The sequence below is a fragment of the Varroa destructor genome, unplaced genomic scaffold, assembly GCF_002443255.2.
Source record: "Varroa destructor unplaced genomic scaffold, Vdes_3.0 BEIS01000004.1, whole genome shotgun sequence".
Lineage (NCBI taxonomy): Eukaryota > Metazoa > Arthropoda > Arachnida > Mesostigmata > Varroidae > Varroa > Varroa destructor.
Window position 1 is genome coordinate 16,934,315 of NW_019211457.1, and position 19,857 is coordinate 16,954,171.

The 19,857-nt window shown below is 38.4% G+C and overlaps 3 protein-coding genes and 2 long non-coding RNA genes across 16 annotated transcripts in view; 3 read left to right on the plus strand and 2 right to left on the minus strand.

Moving 5' to 3' along the window:
- LOC111249365 (N-chimaerin-like) overlaps positions 1-2,103 on the plus strand; it is a 41,798-nt gene extending 39,695 nt beyond the window's left edge. For all 12 annotated transcript variants that reach the window (XM_022803155.2, XM_022803153.2, XM_086986114.1 and 9 more), the window contains one exon: positions 243-2,103. In XM_022803155.2, the coding sequence (XP_022658890.1) occupies positions 243-426 (184 nt within the window). In that variant the 3' untranslated portion in view covers positions 427-2,103. The remainder of the gene's footprint in view (positions 1-242) is intronic.
- LOC147755906 (uncharacterized) lies at positions 10-611 on the minus strand. Its single transcript, XR_015325783.1, has 2 exons — positions 471-611; positions 10-354 (listed from the first exon to the last, which is right to left on the minus strand). It is a non-coding gene; the product is annotated as an uncharacterized LOC147755906 (long non-coding RNA).
- A 6,657-nt stretch (positions 2,104-8,760) lies between the features above and the next one.
- Positions 8,761-9,852, plus strand: LOC111249214 (uncharacterized). The gene is made up of 3 exons (XM_022802777.2): positions 8,761-8,919; positions 9,176-9,325; positions 9,504-9,852. The coding sequence occupies exons 1-3, from the start codon at positions 8,908-8,910 to the stop codon at positions 9,669-9,671; spliced, it is 330 nt and encodes a 109-aa protein (XP_022658512.1). The 5' UTR covers positions 8,761-8,907; the 3' UTR covers positions 9,672-9,852.
- A 3,980-nt stretch (positions 9,853-13,832) lies between these two features.
- On the plus strand, positions 13,833-15,767 carry LOC111249521 (uncharacterized). The gene is made up of 3 exons (XM_022803503.2): positions 13,833-13,977; positions 14,861-15,013; positions 15,282-15,767. Exons 1-3 carry the CDS (start codon positions 13,966-13,968, stop codon positions 15,450-15,452), a joined length of 336 nt encoding a protein of 111 aa, XP_022659238.1. The 5' UTR covers positions 13,833-13,965; the 3' UTR covers positions 15,453-15,767.
- Positions 15,768-18,553: 2,786 nt separating this feature from the next.
- Positions 18,554-19,557, minus strand: LOC111249382 (uncharacterized). The gene is made up of 2 exons (XR_015326736.1): positions 19,400-19,557; positions 18,554-19,106 (listed from the first exon to the last, which is right to left on the minus strand). It is a non-coding gene; the product is annotated as an uncharacterized LOC111249382 (long non-coding RNA).
- Positions 19,558-19,857: the final 300 nt, after the last annotated feature.

The following is a 19,857-nucleotide window of genomic DNA, read 5'->3' on the forward strand; positions in this document are numbered from 1 at the left end:
AATAATTAGTTGTGTTGATCCGCGCTGCGGTTTGCCAGGCTTTTTATTTACCGAAGTGAATTCCTGCAGTACATAAAATATGCCAAAATATATACTTTGTTATTAGGGATAGATGCTTAGCGCTTATGAAAATATTTACATTTTTCAGCCGTTAGAACACTGAAATACATTTTGTAGAGAACTATCATTTATTCAACTTTTTTCCCTATTACTGTTTTCCTGTCATCTTTTGTCGATATTAGGGTAACAGAACACGCGAAGTTAAACAAGATGTCAGCAGATAACCTTTCACGCATCTTTGCGCCAACGCTTCTCCGTTCTCCAGATTCCATGGGGATCGACCTTCAGGCAGCTCTGCAAACCGAAGCCATTGTCGTAGAGACTCTAATTATGAACCACAGAGCGATCATGGAACGCGGTGATTAGTTATCGTAGATCGATAGGTAAATATAACACTAACATGTACTTACAATACAGACAATGTGGCTGTGAAGTTCCACCGGTGAGCACGTAAGACCATGTACCCAATCAATATTGTGGACTCTTCAAGTTAATCACGCATCCTAAAACTATCATTGTTTATTCATAATGTATCATGCCGTCACAGTCGCCCGTTGTAGGTGTCTTGAAGATAAACTTTCTCTGAAAGTACGGTTCGAGAATATGTAACGTTACCGAGGCATTCAACAAGAAGCTTTGGGGATTAAATTGATATTGATCTCGTAATTGTCAAAAAGAAGATTGTCCGCTGTATCACCGATAAGGTCGTATTAACAACCATTTTTTGGGTCCAAGTTGGTCCCTAGACGTTAGTTATAACGACAATACAATGGTCGAAAGCGTCGCAAAGGTGATTATACGTCTATGCAACCATTTTTTTTTTTTATAGTGACCGTGAGACATGAGCTGAAAAAAAAAGTCTAGCTGATGTTTTCAAATCGAATTTTAGACTTGGCAGAACTTTAGAGAGAAAAAACCTGTGCTTAAAATAGATTGTATCACTAAAGGGTTGCATAAGTAAGTACATCCGAAGCAAACGACGAACGTAATTTTCTATGAATCTACATTAAATCGAATGGAATCAATGTAAAATGAACGATACTCCCGATATAGCTATTTCTAGTCCGCCAGCGATATACCGCTCACGGGGTGATCGAACGAGTCATTGCTTTATCGTTCATAAATAGAAAAGTAGCGTTAGGGCCACAGGTGGCCAAACAGCGTTATGGACCCAGTGAACGTTTTACCAGTGAAGACAGACGATAATTGTTTAAGTATACTTAAAATTGTACTCATTACCTTTATTCAACGTCATTTCAGAACGAACATTGCCTTGAAAAGCAGATATAACAGCATGTACTTGATCGGGTGGTGTGCTTTATGCATGGCCTGCTGTAAAACGTAATGTAAAGTGTGCCAAAGTAAATGTTCATTGAGTCTGTGTTCCCAGCTTCGTAACTGACTGATTCTTAGGTACGCGATACGGGAAACATCACACCCGATCGGACAACAAGCTTCGCTGGCAGCAGAGCTCTAGTTCTGCCATTACAATTTATTATTACGAAATAGTGAAAGATTCGAAACAAATGAATAAATGGACCACCAGCAGAAAAGGAATCAGAAATATATACATAAATATAATGAGCAAGTAAATTGTTAGTAATTTGCTGGCCTTTACAATTGGAATACACCAATGAAAAAGAATGTTGTCATTATTTTACTCGCTAAAAATGTGTTGTTTTCTATTATTACTTGATTAAATGAATCATGGGTTACGTTACCGATGCAGCGGGTCGCATACTATCGTCCCTATAGGACAATGATGGAACTGTGAGTGAGCGCACGCGAAGAAAAGGGTAGACAAACGATACTTGAACGAATTTTCGGAGAACCCAGGACCACTTTCCTGTGGCTCAGTTTGCGTTCTCATGTCGTCTAGATACACTACTAATAGTGACAATGCTTCGAATGATGAAGAAAATATTACTCGGGTAAAATAGACAAAAGCGTAGTGAAAATTCGACATGAACAGAGGACCCAACGCCAGTCATTTAGGCATATTTGTAGAAGTGACAAACATAATAAATAACAAAAGTAGCCCCATTTTTTCGTGTTGTTATTTAACTGTATAATTTCATTATAACTGCTATCAGGTTATTGGCTACGATTGATTATCAATTGGTTGATTGTGATGTAAATGCTATAAATATTAGATATAATACGTCCTTCTCTGTTTTCTTAGACTTAGGCTAAAACCAAAATGAGCGATTGCGCGATACTTCTTCGTACGGAATGAGTGGGAGACGCCATTACAAGAACTGTCAGGTCACTTTGTACCAGAGCTTAGGAACGCTCGCTACATAAATCAAAAGCTCTATTATCTCGCAGCAGTCGGAAAATTGCTCGTCTGTATTGTATTTAGAATCCACTATCAGGCTATTATTTTACTTTTCAATTTGCTGAATTGTCGTGAACACTCTAAAGCAAACGCATCTATCTACAGGGAAAGCTTGCATGTGAGTTTTTTTCTCCAACAGGAAAAATACCGTATCCTTCCAGAATCAAGCGAAGCGCTTGACCTCGTCAACTATGAGTTTGTGTATAAGCAGTCACTTTGTTCATATGGTAATGCGATCAGGGCTGCCAATTTAATTAGGGCATCCCTAGTAAATTATCATGTAAACGTTTTCAACACGTAAAACTTAAAAACGACTCTGAGATCTCAAGAATTTTCATTTCTACCCATATATATCATACTACATAGTTGAGCAGAAAATGCAAAAAAAATACAAATTTTCAAGGGTCCAGTGGGGGCATTAGGACCAAAGTTCAGCACCTTCTGATATAGTTTTTCCACGTTGTTTCTTACATATGTGACATAGTTATTTTTTTCTATTTTAGTACTATTGTCTGAACGTGCATTTATACAATGGAACGAGAATGAATTGCATAGAACTTAAACTGCGAAAATGTCCAACTTCTTCATAAGGTGGCTTAATCTTCTAAAGTTCCCCTAATTACTTTTTACTTTGAACCTAAGATGCTTTAGAGTTAGAATTTCGACAACACTAACCGGATAACACGGTCAAAATTTATATGTATGCCTGTGCCTACTGCACAATGTTCGACGAAAGCTCTAGCGACAATTTATCTACAACGTTTTACATCGTTAAGTTGCGTAATTTAATAATATGCGCTATTTCTTAATACAATTTTAAGGATGACTTCGATTTAATTAAGCTGAATTTCAATTATTAGTACTTGATAGTCAAAGGGCGTTGGGGTAGTATTCATTCTGGACAGGGTCCAGAATGATAATCATTTTTCGATGTTTAACCGATCAGCTGTGTTAGGTGAACTACAGAAAATGTTGTCAAAAAATAGTTCTTTAAGGGTGCGCTCCTATAACGTTAACGCTAACACAATATACGCCAATTCCGTGTATCGTACTTTCCATCCTATAACAGCCCAGCAACAAGAAATGTTGAATTTCGTATCGTGAACGCCGACTTCGAACAGCATAATTTCGAAACCTGTTTCGAACAGCATAATTTCGAAACCTGTTTCGAACGAAAAGTGCTCATGGTAAACAATAAATGCACGTTTTATCGAACGCACACAAATCAGGGGGACTATGACCTTTAAACTCAATAGCGAAGTATAATCATTAAGAGCACCAAAAGACGACTCAGCTCAAACAAGGTAGCCATTGTTCGGTAGAAATAGCTTTCTTCAGATATATTTTTCATCGCTTACTTACTCCTGGATTAACTATAATACGTGTGAAAATATGCATTTGTAGAACTTCATAACAAATAGAGCATTACACTCATAAGCAATTTACGCATCAGGATCTCAATTACGTTTCTGACCGTTTTTTTTTTTGTCTATTCTAAAGAAGATCATGAGAATACGACGGATATAACGTAAACAATTTAAGATGATTATGCGGCGTCGCCGACGTTTAGACGAGAGTTAAGTCGGATGATCTGAAGTTGTTTTTTTAGTTTTAAATATTTGGAAAATGAAAAGGTTTAAAGAAACAGTGTCGCAATATATATATATATATATATATATATATATATAGTAGTATTACTATCTCAGATATAAACAATGCTAGCTAACTAAAAAAAACATTTTTTTTTACACCAATAACTGAACTGAAAATAGATCGAGCTAGTAAATATTTAAGCTCGCATTTACTGTAGCTATTCAAGCCAGCATGAGACGATAGGCTAAAGTGGAAATTCTACTATAACTATACATGAAAATAATGATAATAAATAAACATACTATGTTTTGGGGTCCTTCACATCCGGTACATAAGCCGTTAAGCACTGCTCCAAACGGCCCGCTCTCAACACGGAACGAAATATGTCTACTTCAACCCACACCACCACGTGTCCGTTTGTACAAAACGATGTTACTATAGCATCTACGAAGATAGCATATTCGCTCTTAAAAGAAGTCTGATTTTCGAATTACGTAAAAGGCACGTATTTTATGTTTTGCAGTTAATACTGACCTTAGTCTAGAAAATTACTAGTAAGAAGACATTTTTGGAAAATTACTTTATAGTCGTTTTTGGCAATTCTCTCTTTCCGAGCTATTCTAACCGGCAATTATAAAATAAAGATATCTTGTTCTCTAGTCCGAGAAATAAGCGCGTAGCTAATGAGCAGTTGAATGTTTTAGAATAAGTCACTCAACCGTTATTATTTCCAAATGCATGCTTAGTGGTTTAGCCAGCAGGATTTCGGTTTCAGGCAGGAAAAACAAAAGAAAAAGTGGTCTTTCAACCGAGAAGAGCTGCGAAATCGAGTGGAAAAATATGAACAGAGATGGACTAGGTATTAATAGAATGGTAAAGAATGTTTTTTTCTATCATTTCCTACGTCACTTTTTCACGACCAAATGTCCCCCAATATTATCTGGTCCATACGTCCACTGTTCGCTACAAACAACCGCAGTACAATTATTTCGTTAGGCCTCGGCCGATGTGACTGAATATCGAAGTTTTGAGAGCAACTAATAAGGAACGAGCTACCAGTTCGATTTCACCCCTTCACTTCGCGTATTTAATCACTGAGTAATCGTTGGTGATGTCCGGCGGGCGTCCAGCCAGCAGAGAACTTCTGTCCACGTTCCGTTCTATTTGACTTCACTTCCGCGCCAACTCCGCCGAGAGTTCTACGATTATGACTATTATGGTTTTGTTGTCAATGCTACTCCCATCGATCCATCGATAGAATATAGTGTCATCAGCAAAGAACGAATAGGAAGGAAGATATCAGACGAGACAGACAATGCTAGTCGGTAAAGGATGAAAAACGTCGATATTCTTTCAGCTGCCATATAAACCTATGTATATGTCTATTTCAATGATATAATAGGTATCGCTTTCTAGCGCTTGCCAAAGTTATCGAAACGGTCTATCATTGATGATGAGGCCGTAGATGATAAACTTGTAGCGATCATATCATCGAGGCACAGCCGTGTATACGCGGTTCTATGCAAAGATAAGCGCGACCGTGACGCCAATAGTCACCGTGTAGAAACAGTCTCCACCGATAGTGCTGAACAAAAACGATAAAGCTGACATTTTAGCAGCAGCTAGCATTTTAGTAGCAGCTAAAAAACGCCAGTTCGAAGACATTTGGTCCTTCATAACTGCAGACGACTACTGCTGCTGCTTCCGCTGACTAGAAGTATCTGAAAAACCGTTAAACGATACTGTGTATGCTCAACACGTGGGAGCAGACAATTCAAGTTTATGGATTATTATAGACGATAATGATTAAATGATAAAACCAGAAAGCGCCAAAAACTGTATGGACAAGCGGGACTATGAAGTGGGTGGGGTAGTTGATGATGTCGACCTTTTCAGTGCTACAAAAAGTCACATGCGGAGGTTTCAATCTTTTTTTTTTGTTATAGAGCACGCGATCGGCTGAACGGATCAGTTGAAAGCATGTTGCATAGGGGTTTAATAGTCACCTTGCTAACAACGAGACAAAATTTTCACGCACAAAACTCAGTTGATGATGTAATTCTGGGGCATAAGCTTTCGCCTTTCGGATTTGTTCGGCAAAAACTAATCAATTTCAGTGCAGCTCAAACCCGGATGAGAACTTTTAAATCTCGATAATGTTTACAATCCTAGTCATAGATAGTAAAAAAGTATGGCGTGAAGATATGTTATTTTGTGACTTCGCTAGTAGCCGTTTCATGATAGCAATTAACGGAAAAAATACCCCACCACTTCGGGATGCATATGCAGATGTATGGCGAATTTTGGTTTTTATATCTGGCATATTTTTATCTATTCTATTCATGTTCAGTGTTTAAACGCATGAATACTGATCACGTCAAGTAGTGTGATTAAATTTTATTTTTATTGCCGACTTCAGGGCAAAAACGGTGTTGCGGGCCTGGGAGCCTGAAAAACAATTAACTGACACCTGAACTAATATTTTTCTTTTATGTAAACACGATGCTTTATTTTGACTGTGGCTTTTTATAAGTACTCACTGCTTTCCTGATCTATATGTATAACATTAGCCATTTTAATTACTCGAATGAAATCGATGTTTTAAGACCGCAATTTTCCCTTTATGTCAGCCACTGCTTAATAAAGCATAAGCACTGATCTTATGCCATCTATTGTTCTGGTCACAATACTGGCAGAAGGATTTCAGCAGACCGTCGTACGAATGCGCAAAGTTTTACCTTGTCTCTAAACAGCTGCAACAAACGACAGTGCAGAGTTTCTTTGTTGCTAATGTTTTGTATCGAGGCTTTTGACCTTATGTGTCGAACAAAAGTCCAAATAGATTTGAAATACAGATGGAAACATTGTTAGAGTACTGCTCGCATTTCTCTAAGTTGCAGGGAATTTTAGATTCCTTATAATAAAGATTCATGATAGAGAATCGTCAGCTTAGCTTATCCTCTTTTTTGCAAGGCGAAATGGCCTTGAGAAATCTTCGATATGTAGGTAAAATAAAGCCCAGTAAAAATTTACAGAACTGTAGTAGACTGCATCGTAGAATAACAATTCGTTTAAGCTGATTGAGAAGACTAAATTGAACCCATTCACAACAGTTATCGCCACTAGCTAATCACAGTCGCCATTAATTACGGACAACTAATGTAGGTAAATACAAAAAATAGCTTAGGTCAATATAGGACATGAAGTTAACGATCACAAAAGTCATTGCATATTTTTTCAATAGATGCAACAATATGAACAAATCTTGATTTAATTCGTCATAGATCCGATAACAAGTCATTCTTAGAATTACTACTTAGAAAAAAATTTCAACCTTTTTCTGGTAAGGATAGCGTAATGTCCATAGCGAAATTCTCTATATTCTCGGGTCGTAATACACGGACCCAGCATAAATGGCCAGCTGAATGTTCCTAAAAAATCAAGATTATATAATTACTAATCTTTCGCGGATGCAATGCTCTTATAAATTCGTCCAATACTTGGTAAAGAAATGGTGGTAAGAAAGCTACTCAGTTGTCACTTTCTACTAATATGTGACCGTCATTGATACTGTGATAGCTTGGACAATGGCTAAAAGGGTAAGCTTAAAAACCGTTGTTATACTTATAACAATGTGCAAAATAGGGGAAATGTGTCTTTACAGGTCAGGAGTCTTTATTTTAGGTGTGTACAATATATCGATATATATATATAAAAGAGTGACCTTTTCTAACTGTCGTGAGAATTTTCCCATTGCGTACATTGATTTAGAACTTTTCGTTCTCATAATGGCTCAGGTGAGGCGTTGGTTTGCCACATTTATTCGATTTCAGTTCAGGCTTAACTTGTAGTAAGATTCAAGGCCTTTTTCGGAATTTACTATACGGTTTAAATTAGTTTATCACGTACGTACATTTAAATAAAGTTTCGTCATCGTAAAATTTCATCGGAAGCTAGAAAATTTCAACTTATCTAAAAATTAACGTAAGTTAATGTAATCTTTATCGCTAAGTTGGCAGATGTTTAGTGCAGACCACAGAGGGAAGGTCTTCTAAATACACGAACTAAAAAGTTAACTAGAAAAGACACAGATAACTTTGATTCTTAACATGCTGATAATGATACTGTAATGACCGTATCAGAAAATCCAACGAGAGAAAACGTTGAGACGATCGATAGAAGACGGCGACGTCCGTTTCGAGTAAAAGTGAACGCGCGTAGGATGAACAAGCCAAAAAATATCCTCATCCTTGCTGGCCGTTAACCAGTATGCCGGTATGATGAAAGGGGCTTCCTGCAGGTGCATCGCTATAGTAATGAGGTTCGCCGAGTTGGCTATACAGCCGTTGGAATCGCCAAGTTAATGTAAAGGTAAAATATTTTCACCGTTAATAACCGTTCGTTTGGTTCGGGTGTAACGCGTTACTTCGGCAGTAGTCATGTGGGTTGCGGTGAACATGTGTTACACTGGGGACGCTGTCTGTGTACCGTATATCTCGCAATTTGCGACAGCCGCAAACCGCGCAGTTCTCTAGAAAATCGGGTATGCTGTGATTCGGCTACGGTCAAGAAGCTGAAGACCAACATCAGAAAGACCACTCTAGAAAAAGCGCAGATGCTGCCAAATTGATGTCGACAAAAAATCTAAGACAGAAATTATTGGAGTAAAGATGGATGTCTGCTAAGGACGAGGGTAGAAACTACAGACTAAATCTGCACGATATTTTGAGGGAAAGAAAAAATTTCTGCGGGTAAAGGTGGATAGAGGGGACTACTTTCCTAGATTCGAAAACGAGGGCTAAGGGTGCGGGACGAGTGAATATATAAGTAGGGCAAAAGTGGCTGGAAGCGACATGCTTACAAGCAGAGTTGGTCAGTGAACATTTATCCTCTTGCTAAAGAGAAACTCGAACACCATGAAGGCTGCGGTAAGTCTAAGTAGTAAACCTTAATGTACGTTAGGGGAAGTGCATTAACCTGTTATGTATATAACTTACTGTTACAATGTTAACACAGTTGGTGGTTAGCATACCACCATTACCTTTGTTAGAGCTAAATGCACAGGCAATCTGCTACTACCTTTTAACAAGACAGCACCGACCCAATTATACTTGATTACATTGAAATTGATATTCAGAACATAGAAGGACACACGAGTCGTTCTGTGCTTCTCTGTCCCAATAGATTGTTCTTCTGGGAACGCTCGTCGGTTTTGCCTCAGCTGGTTACTTAGGATATCCTGCTTATGGAGCGTACTATGGTGGTTATGGATACGCGGCTCCTTATGCCTATGGAGCGTACGTTGAACCTTACTATGCCGCGCCCATCATTAAGGTTAGTACTCTTAACTTAAATCCGAGTGGTCGACTCTACAAAGTTTCACAAGCAAAAAAGCAGCGTTTCATGGATATCTTAACGTGCGACCCATAGCCTTTTATGCAGCTCAATCCTATGCATTTGAAGTAGCCAGTTTAGTGGTTAACTGTTATCTAAACCTCGTGATTATTTCCAGACCTCACTTGTTCCAAGTTATACCTATACCAAGACGTACCATAGCCCAATTGTAGCGGCCCCCATCGTGAAGCCAGCGTATTACGGTGGTGTGTACGGAGCTTACGGTTATGCCTCGCCCCTGTATGGTGGTCACGGATACGGACTCCACTACCTTAAAAAGAAGTAATCAACTCTTGCGCTAAGGAGGGGGATGCTCAAATCCACAAGACCAACAACTACATTTAGAATGCGCTTAGAAATGTACGCACATGAATCACGCGCCAATTTTATCATAAGGCGATTCTTTACGTGAAATTTTATCTGGCTCGCTTCTTGAATAAATTACCATTTGTTGTACATATAGGAAAGAGTTATCCATGTTGTGAAGCTAGTTTGTTTTCGTGCTACTCTAGGAGTAGTTTAGGTTCGAAACTAGGCTTCGTTTCTTGATGGGAATCAGTCGTCTTTGTCCGTATATTGACGTGAATTGAACAAAGTGGACGCAGCTACGAGGACTTCGATGGCCAATCGTTGTGCTATAGAGCTACACGTGTTTAGATGATGTAATGTTATCTTTCGCATTGTAACAGTGTTTTACATAATGTGCTATATATACATACACATCGTTGCTTCACTGGTTCTGAATCGACTATTCTCTGGAAGTTTCGCTTCTGTTTATTTTGTTTAGGTGCGCCTCCAGTACTATCCTTCGCCATCTGACCTATCACGAAATATTCCAGAACGAAATCGTGGTCAGGCTGTTAGCATCCTCTACATAGTCCTTTGTCGAAAGAAAAGGCCGAAAACTGACTTCGACTGTGGCTTCATCTACAGACTAGTATCTGTAGGTGGACATAAAGATCGACGATAAAGATGTTCATTATAAATTTTATGATTTTTGACCATATTCTTATTCTACCATTGTTCAGTTCGACTTTTTACAGGATTCTTTTTACAGGTTTATTAACCTAGACTCGTCCTATGTGTTATGTGCGTTATATGCCTTAGAAACTGTATGTAGACCTATCGTAATGCAGAGTGAGCTGCACATGAAGACAATTACAATTGGAAGAATAGGATGATTTCGACTCATTTCGATTCAATGACAGCGGGTCTAAACAGGTAAAGGGGAAAAGTAGATCAGTCAAAAAATAATGGTTAGTTGTAAGCACTCTTTTTAGATTATTTTTAAAAAACAGTACTATTGGGAAAGTCAAGAAAAGATTTTTAAGTAAGAGATCATGCCTTTCCGATCAATATCTACATATGGGTAGAAATTTGCAATACATTTTTTGTTCTAGGCTTTTGAGGGCAAATAAATAGCTTCTATGCCTCCAATGTGTAGAACGGATGGCCTTTTTTGCTTCTCCTATAGAAACATTTTCGAAATAATGATAATGTCGAAAATATTTAACGAAGGCTGATAGGGATAGTTAGCCGTTTAAATCAGAGTAGTTAAGAGGCCTCTACCGCTTAATAGAATCATCATGCCGTGCTGCCCAGACCGTGACGCAGTACGAAATGGCTCTTCTGTAGCGGGCCTGCCACACCTTGGCACTACTGGCTTATTCTTTCATTCTAATTATTGGTTGTTAATAAAAAGACCGGCCAATGCCTGCTAATTGTCAGCTCCTCTATGTTTCTGTTGACTGATGATATATTGGAAATATACTTTCGTACAAATCTGTTATTATCGTTTTGTGTGGATCACTATCAAATTCGAACTACAAGGGCGGCCATATTGGGCGCCAAGGAACAGTGTCTCCACAGTTTTAATTTGTTTTTTGTTGAAAGCTAAACGAGCCAAACTAATCGGATAGACGACAATAACCTCCTACCAGACCGTAGCAAAAACTGTCAGTTTCGAGAAAACGTTTTCGATTTATAAAATGCACTACACCATTGAAGTCTGACGAGGGCCGCTCTGAGCTATCATAGAAAATATTCGTGTGAATAAGCTTATTCTTAGGCGACTGTTTGATTAAGCTGATGCAGATCGCGGAAAGGATCATCAAGAGACCCAATCATTTTAGCTGAGTTCAGTAGGCACAGTTTTTTTCGATTTATTTTTGCGATTTATTCCGTTATTTTGCTGGGCATGGCATGTCTTTTACACAGTTTGCCCACAGTGAGTGATACAAATATATGACACTTTTTCCACTTCGTTTTGCTTTCGTTCACGCCTGCGATACTTTTAAATTAATTTAAAAATGAAAATTTCGGCAATTTCTTGATAAAAAAAAGGTCGAAGTGTTAACATTTCGAAAATGCCTTTTGAAACTCTCGTAATTCAAACTTCTACGGAAATGGAATTAACAGTTTCTAAACAAATGTCAGAAGGTTCTAGATTGAAAATGTATACAACTAGTTTGAAAATATGAGAACTGAGCCTGCGGAAAAGGCTCAAAAGGTTCACTGTCGTCCCGAACGCTCTATATTTTTATTTTTAGCATCCACCTTTCTCTGCATAAGAAGGCGCCGAAAAATAAACATTAAAAGGTATTGACAAATTAAATACGTTATAATGTGTCAAGAGAAATTTATGACTTAGTATAACTTTTGTTTTCTTTTTAGAGTAACGGAGTTGAGACGGATCAATGACGTTTTAATAGAAAGAGCTGGTGCTTATTTTCAGACTTATTTTTCAAAAACAAAACTCGCGGCCATAGATATGATGCAAGATGCTTACTTACCAAAACGTACGCGTCTGTTTGTGACTTGGATACTACGTTTGAAGCTCATTCAAGCATTTACTACTTACATAAATGCCTCTAAAACGATGGGCTATAACCCACTGAAATTCGACGAGTATGCGCGCAGATCTTAGAAGTATTTACGACAACTTAGTGGCTGCATAGACATCCGTGGATCCAACTGGAGCCGTGTCTGCGTTTGGCAGACGGACTAAATATTTGAAAATATTAATTGTTTGGAAGCGTTCATTTGCTCGCAAAATGTTGACAAACCGTAGGCACTGATATTCAACCGGCGTTTCAACCTCGTAGAGCTTGAAGCAATCTTTAATCGTATAACTAATTACTGCATAGGTATAATATATATTCATATTATTGCCGGTACATAGCAAATTAATATTGTAGTAGAGTACTTTAGGTTTGTGTTTTACGCCCGGCATATAAACCGTTAGGCATTACTTCAGACGGCTAACTTCCAAAACAACACGAAGTGTGTCTGTGCTCGGATTCGAACCCAGACTATCACCCTGGACCAGCGCCTGCCCCTAAGTTTACCGCCGCGTTATCACGGAGACTGGGGCTATAAGAGAATCGTCTTTTCTTTAATTTCTTAACCGTAAATCCGTCGCATATATACCTATTCTACTCATGCCCGATCAGTCTTTAAAAGAAATTATCGTTTGATTTATAGTAATGAAGATTTTCGATTGTGTGAAGTTCGGTGGCAACGCGATAATGTGAAATATGTGAAAATTTTAAATTTACAAAATCCTTTGCAAGCGGTCAAATTAACCTGGAGTTGTAAAAACAAGAAGAATTAACTGGTTAGGAAATATATAATTTAAATTACTGTTGGGAATACATTTTTTCTTAATGAGGGTTAATATTTCTTGGAAAAATCAATTCGTAAATGGAAAAGTAACGTAATTTTTCTAGAAACCGAAACAGAAAAGAAGGGCCTCTATTCAGGTATAAAACTATACGGCTTATTTTTTATTTACAGCATACAGAGGCAAACAGAAGCAAAATTCATATTCGCTGGCAGACCAAACGTGAAGTTTACCGTACGAAAACGTTATTATCATCGTCACTTACTTCAGAGTTGCAATATAAGCATACAGGATATGCTAAGAAGTCGAGAAATATATGAAGATACAGCTGTAAAACAATTTATTCTAGATATCTGTCTTTAATAAACAGCTCCGTACAGCCTAATACCAAAAATGAACCACCTGCTGAGATAACTGCTTGGCTGAGATATCTCAAGCCAATCAAAAAAAAAAAAAAAAGAAGAACAATACAACGTTATTATATGCTCGAGCCAGTCGAACGAATCCCCTGACACGCATAATTTTTTTTTAAATTGAATGCGCCAAACAGTGATAGCGGTCGTCATTATTGATTCATTTCTTTTTCCTCGTTAAGAAAGAAAATAGGCAGCAAAATGTAGGCAGTATCACTGCCAACACATTGAGCACTTCTTTAACTTCTCTCTATGCCCAGAAGTTCGAACGAGCAAAATTGGCTAACCAAAGTTAGAGCGGATGAGGCCGAACTGTATAGGATCCTTTACCACGGTATCTCCTTCTTTTAAATTTTTTCAAATGTACAATAGCCGCTGAGGGAAAGTTGCCAGCAGGTGGCAAGTACCTTGCCTCGCACATACTATGACCACCTTCCTTTACTATATATATAGAGATATAAGCTGACAACGAAACCTAGCGTTCTCGGGTTAGCGAAGACTTCGAAGATATATTGTACTTGCTACAGCTCAGACTAGCAATTAACATGCGTGCACCGGTGAGTGAAACCGAAAACGGTCTCTTATTCTATTAAACTACTTTTCAAGTCGAGAAACCTTTTGCATCACTAACAGATACTCTAGATTTCACTGTTTAATTACCCTTGCATTAGTTTGTTTTTTTGTTATGAGAAAAAGTGTAATTATTTATGTTTATTTTTATTTATTTAGTTAGAAATCGTTGCGTAAACTTCAAGGCAGCCTTTGAAATTGTAAAGTTCTTAGAATTTTTTGTGCTCTAAGCATACAATGATATTTTAGTGCAGCAGAAACATCTCGAGTGCCATTATTCTTATTGAGTTCCTATGAGCTTTATTCAAGTTACTTCCGGAGCCATTGTGAGGTATTCTCCGTTTTGATACTTCGTGCTGAGACAGGTAGACGAAATCTTCTGTAAACAGAAACGACGTATTTATATAATATAGGATGCCGAACGGATCTCGATATGTACCGTTGAGCAGAAGCTTGTTTTAGCGGTATCAGTTCCATAGATATACGATATTGTCATTTTTTTTTTTAATCGGGGACACATAACCTGGGCTTGGTAGACGCGTAGTCCAATTGGCATTTAAAGAAAATATTTTTAACGAAAATCTCGGAAGGAACATGTCGCCAGGAAGAATCGCACTTACATGAGTTGTTTTATTATTTAACCATTGCAAATTTATGAAATGCTGATAATATCTCTTCTGACAGAGGTTATTATTCGAGACTAATATTATTTGTTCGATAGGGTAATCTATCAGCCAACTTATTTATCTGTCTGCTACGCTTATCACGATAACGTAACGGTAGGTGCACTTACACATCCTAAATACACTTCGCTATTGATCTGTTTTTCATTTTAATTGGTAACGTCGCAATGCTTCTTCGTCCTCTTAGTTCGCCCTTCTCGTTGTGCTGGTGGGTGCCGTTTTAGCCGGCTATCCCTATGGGGGTGCATATTACGGAAGTTACGGCGGCTATGGTCATGCTGTACCGTACGTGTATGGAGCTGCCTACGGTGCCCCCTACCTCGCCGCACCCGTTGTTAAGGTGAGATACTGAAACAGAATGCCCTTAGACTGTTTCACGTTGTATATAAGCATAAAAGGCAATATTGTCGCCAAAAACAAATTAACTGGTATGTAAGTGTACGTGAGGACCAGATAAACAATTTCCGCGTTTAAATCCACAGTTAGCAATATGCCCAATCTTATATCATTACATAGCTTCTAAAGGTCACCAAAGAATCCTCACTGATCCAGCGGATCTATCACAATCCTAACGTTACCTTCTTCTTGTTTTTTCGGTCTGCGTTCAGGCGCCTCTGGTCTCCAGCTATGCCTACACAACCAAAACTATCCACACGGCCCCCCTTGTAGTAGCTCCTGCTGTAAAGCCCGCATACTACGGAGGTTACGGGGGTCTGTATAGAGGGTACGGTTATGCATCACCCATCTATGGTCGATACAAGCATTACTATAAAAAGTAGACAAGGGGACCGTCTCTTTATTTGACGAACCGAATAAATAAATGAAGGAAAGCCAAAAATATAAGTGCCGCGCAAATGATCCAGCTACTTTGTAAGCCGCAGATCTGCACCTCCTGTTCCTATCTGATATCGTTAATCCATCCTTGATGGATAGCTGTATACTGCCAAATACTTGTTTCCTAGTAGATTTTTAAGAATAATATGTATTCAGAGATGCTCTTTTTGTTCAATGATAATTTATTTGTGTTATGTACGTTGTCATTTCTAATCAATAAATAATCCACACGCAGTTCGGCGCATTTCTGCTGAAGAAAATAGTCTCGCTCAAACACTTTTTATATACAGTCAGGTTGAAATACGATCGTAGGCAGGGTCTGTTTCGAACTATTCAAAAATGCGAAAGGAAGTCTGGAAAACCTAACGTTGGGCTGCTAACAGGCCGAGGAGTCCCAAAATCCCAAGAATAAAGCACTTCAAAAAAAAAGCTGAAAAATTTCTATGGTATATCCGAAGAAAAAAAGCGATAGGTATGTTCGTCTCTAAAACAGCAACCAGACTCGAGGACGATAATGAATCTTTGGGTCACTTCAAATACTAGCTGAGTGCAAGTAATAATAATAATTTCGAATAATTCGAATGTTTCTGGCTAGATATTGATAGGTTTCACTGCTAGCACGCATTATAGAGTGGGTTATACTTCATCTAAAAAGGATATTATTTTATGCAAACGTATGCTTTACGTTACACGCTCTAGTTTGGGTACTGGTATAGCATAGAGATAAAGTTACTTATTGGCTAACTTAACTGATAAGGTAAAACAAATAGCTAATGCAAGCCGGTGGATAGGAGTAGCCTTTTTAGGTTACGTCTTCGAGCGTAAATCTGTTGTTATCAGAATAAGCCAGGTAGTGGTACGTGGCAGTATGAGCGATGTCGGCAGAGGTCTGAGAGGTGATGGCCAAGAAGAAGAGTGCTGGCTGGAACTAAAAAGACGCATGAAAGTTAGCAGAGTATTAGTTAGGACGAGTTGTATACTGATCTCCTTTCGATCAAAAAATCCTTCTCCATAAGATGAAGCCATTAAATGCCGCCCAGTATTACAGGGATGGCGGCGATTTGCATCTTTTTATATCAGTGGGCATTTCCTTCTTTTACAGTGCGGCCAATTGCACAGTGTACACACTTTGCCAATGAAGAAAACATTGTTATAGATCGACGAAGTCCACCTATGGAATGTGTGAAGTTGGTTAGCTTCTGTTCACTTGAAGAAAAATCTTTGCTTTGTGTTTTTTTTTGTGCTTGGAATCTTTTGTTTATTGTTGTTACTTCGAAATCGACTACCTTACAGTTTTATTCAAAATAATTAATCCTCTCTAGTCTATGTTTGTTTCTGCTGTTACCACTTTGATAAAAAGCAAACGCTTTTGCTTGCCTAACAGTTGAGCTCCACTTTCTAAACAGGTTTTGTACAGCCGGAACATTATTTTTGGTTTACTATGTTTTTTTGCTGTTTCTCCAGCTCCTTTTGCCAAATTCACATTTCTCATACACAATAGAGACCTGCTACCTTTTTGCGTCAATAATTTTGATAGTAGAGTTTTTTTGTCGGCAAGCATCAAATGCGAGTAAATAGAGGTTCGGCAAATAGGCTTTTGCTATACGTCCGTCTAGTGACTCTGAGTTACTATTGAATATTAGAAGATACGAACGTGTTTTCCCTTGGTATACAACGAACCTAATCGATTATAACAGAATAGGGTTTAAAAAGGAAAGCATAATGGAATAAAATACTGCCGAACCACGGAACATGCCCAATACGAGAATTTCGTCGTCGAAATCTAACGACAAAGTGGCAATATATATAGTAAGAAATTTAAATGTAAAAAAGAAAAAGGTTAAGATTCCTCTATTTTTCCCGTACTTCTTTTATTCGTTTTTTTTTTTTAATCGATTCTTAGTCCATGATTACAGTTTTTTTTTTGTCGTTTAATTCGGTTTCTATTGGTGATCTTTTTAATCTGAAATATGGTATCTGAACTGGAAAAAAGACACAATAAATTTATATCCTAATATTATATATATATATATATATAAATCGTTAACTTTATCGTATTGTAAAAAACTTTTTCGTATACTTTGACATTTTTTATATTATATTTTGTTACTGTTCGCTGTAATGTTCCGTGATGTGTTTCTGATATGGTATGTATCATATACAGTATGGGCGACAGATAGAGCTACGCTAGATAAGTTCCATGGTTTATCTTCGTTATCGGTAATCGAGCAACGGGGCAGTAATAAGATCCTGAAAGTAAATCACGCCCAGGACAGCAAACAAAATAACGCATACAATGTAGGATTACATAAGGATTATAAATTCCTAGTAGTCGTACCCAAGTGTTGTTTATCGGTTGTAAGTTTTCTCTAATTCATCTGTCAACGCCCCGTTAGGCTTTGAGTTTAGGCTCAGTAAATCGCTTATCGATGACCTGAAAATATATTCTCTATTAGCGTAGCTAGACAATTGGTTTCTTTTTCTTTGAAAAAGGTTAGCTGATATTACTGTTAATTGGTGCAGCGAAGAAGGTGCGTCGGCGTCAATTCTATTTTGGACGCGCTCCAATGGTTTCTGGTAGATTAGTGCTAATTTTGCAAAAAGTACGCGCAAGATGGTACTTCTAGACATTTTTTTAAAAACGGTTAAAATCTTACGTGAATTGCTCTTGATCTTTTATAGTAGACAAATTGCGGTATGATTCCTCGAGATAGTCCCCTCGTCTTCGAAAAAAGAACATCCAAACACAGCAAAGCGTGCCGTCTACATAACGCTATATACTGTGGAATATGTCCAAATCATAAATAGTTGATTTTTACAGTCTGCGTGTAATTAGTATATACGAAGCTATAGGGAAGACTATTCGAGAGACGTCTACAATGTTAGGTAACCATTAACAGTGGGCATAGAACTCGTTCACAACCTGTTTTTCTGGTGGATCGGCAGTACGCCGAAAAGTGGGCTTGTAATCGTACGTCAATAAAAGCACACAAGTTCATTTAAGCCATAGCTGTTAATCGTGAAAATGAATGATGACACAAGTATGTTAATTTGACTATGCTATACTTTTTTTTATTAGATCTTACTAAAATTTTACTTCTAATTTTTTTTACAAATACAAAGCTTTTTCCCGATCTGTTTTGTTAGACCTTCAAATAAATAGTCGTCCCCAAACCAGTCGAAATCATCCTACTAGAATACTCTTAACAAACGTGGCTCTCATTCCGTTACGACCCTAACTGACAGTCAGGCATCGGGGCGTATTCATCGTCGGATACCCGTCTGGATTGAAGTCCGTTTGGCATCTGCTACATTGCACTCTTTTATTTTTTCGCAAGGGGAGCGTAAACGGTTCCGTAGCCGAAACCGTAATAGGGCGATGAAATTGTCTTCACGATGGGGTTGTACGAGACAGCCGGCGCAAGGACGGTTTTGTGTACTGACACGGCGGGTGCGGAATACGTGGTCGCGTACGGCGCAGCGTAGGTCGTGTACGTCGGAGCGTATCCGTAGGAATAAGTGTAGGGCAAATGGTAAGTATCGGTGTAGGCAATGCCTCCAAACGCTTGAGAGGCGATAGCCATGAAAGCAAGAGCGGACTGAAAGGTCAGCGGGCAAAGTATAATGACTCTTAAGTTAGTTTACACAAAATTAACTAGGACTATAGAGCATGAACAACGACAACTTTTTTAAATACACAGTGCATTTTACGCAAAAAGCTTCTACAAAACAGATACATTCGAATAAAAAATTCGACCATTTTTTAAATGGAGAATGGATGTTATGCAAGCTTTATAAGGTGTGCATTGCGCAAGGGCCGAGAGGTCTCCAGAGAATAAAATACGTTAATAGACGTCGGACCTATTAAAGAGCCCTTGTCTTGGATACTTACCAAAGCAAACATGATGTTGTGTTGATGAGAGCTAGCTGCATTAAAGTACGACTAGTTCCTGACTCCGGTTCGCTTTTATACCAAAAGTGTGCCCCGAATGGGCCCTCGGAGAATCCCAGACCCGGACGGCACAGCATAAAGCAAATTTCCTTCTTTACAGAGTTTCCTTCTCGACGACAACGAGCCATCGGCGTCAACGCGTTATCAGAAGAATGGCGAGGGATGACATCTTTCCTAGAGAGAGGTAACAGGAGATATCATTCCTTTAGCAAATCGGCTAAAAAGTGTTGCTGATTCTGGCAGCTTCTAGAAACGGTACTTCAAAATAGTGAACGTCTGAAGGAGGACCTCAATGGCTTCTTATTTGACAGCGCTTAATTCCACAACGACCGATACCAGCGATGCGAAGTTGGATCTACGAGGAGTGCAAAGTTCGGATCCATTCGTAGCAATTTATT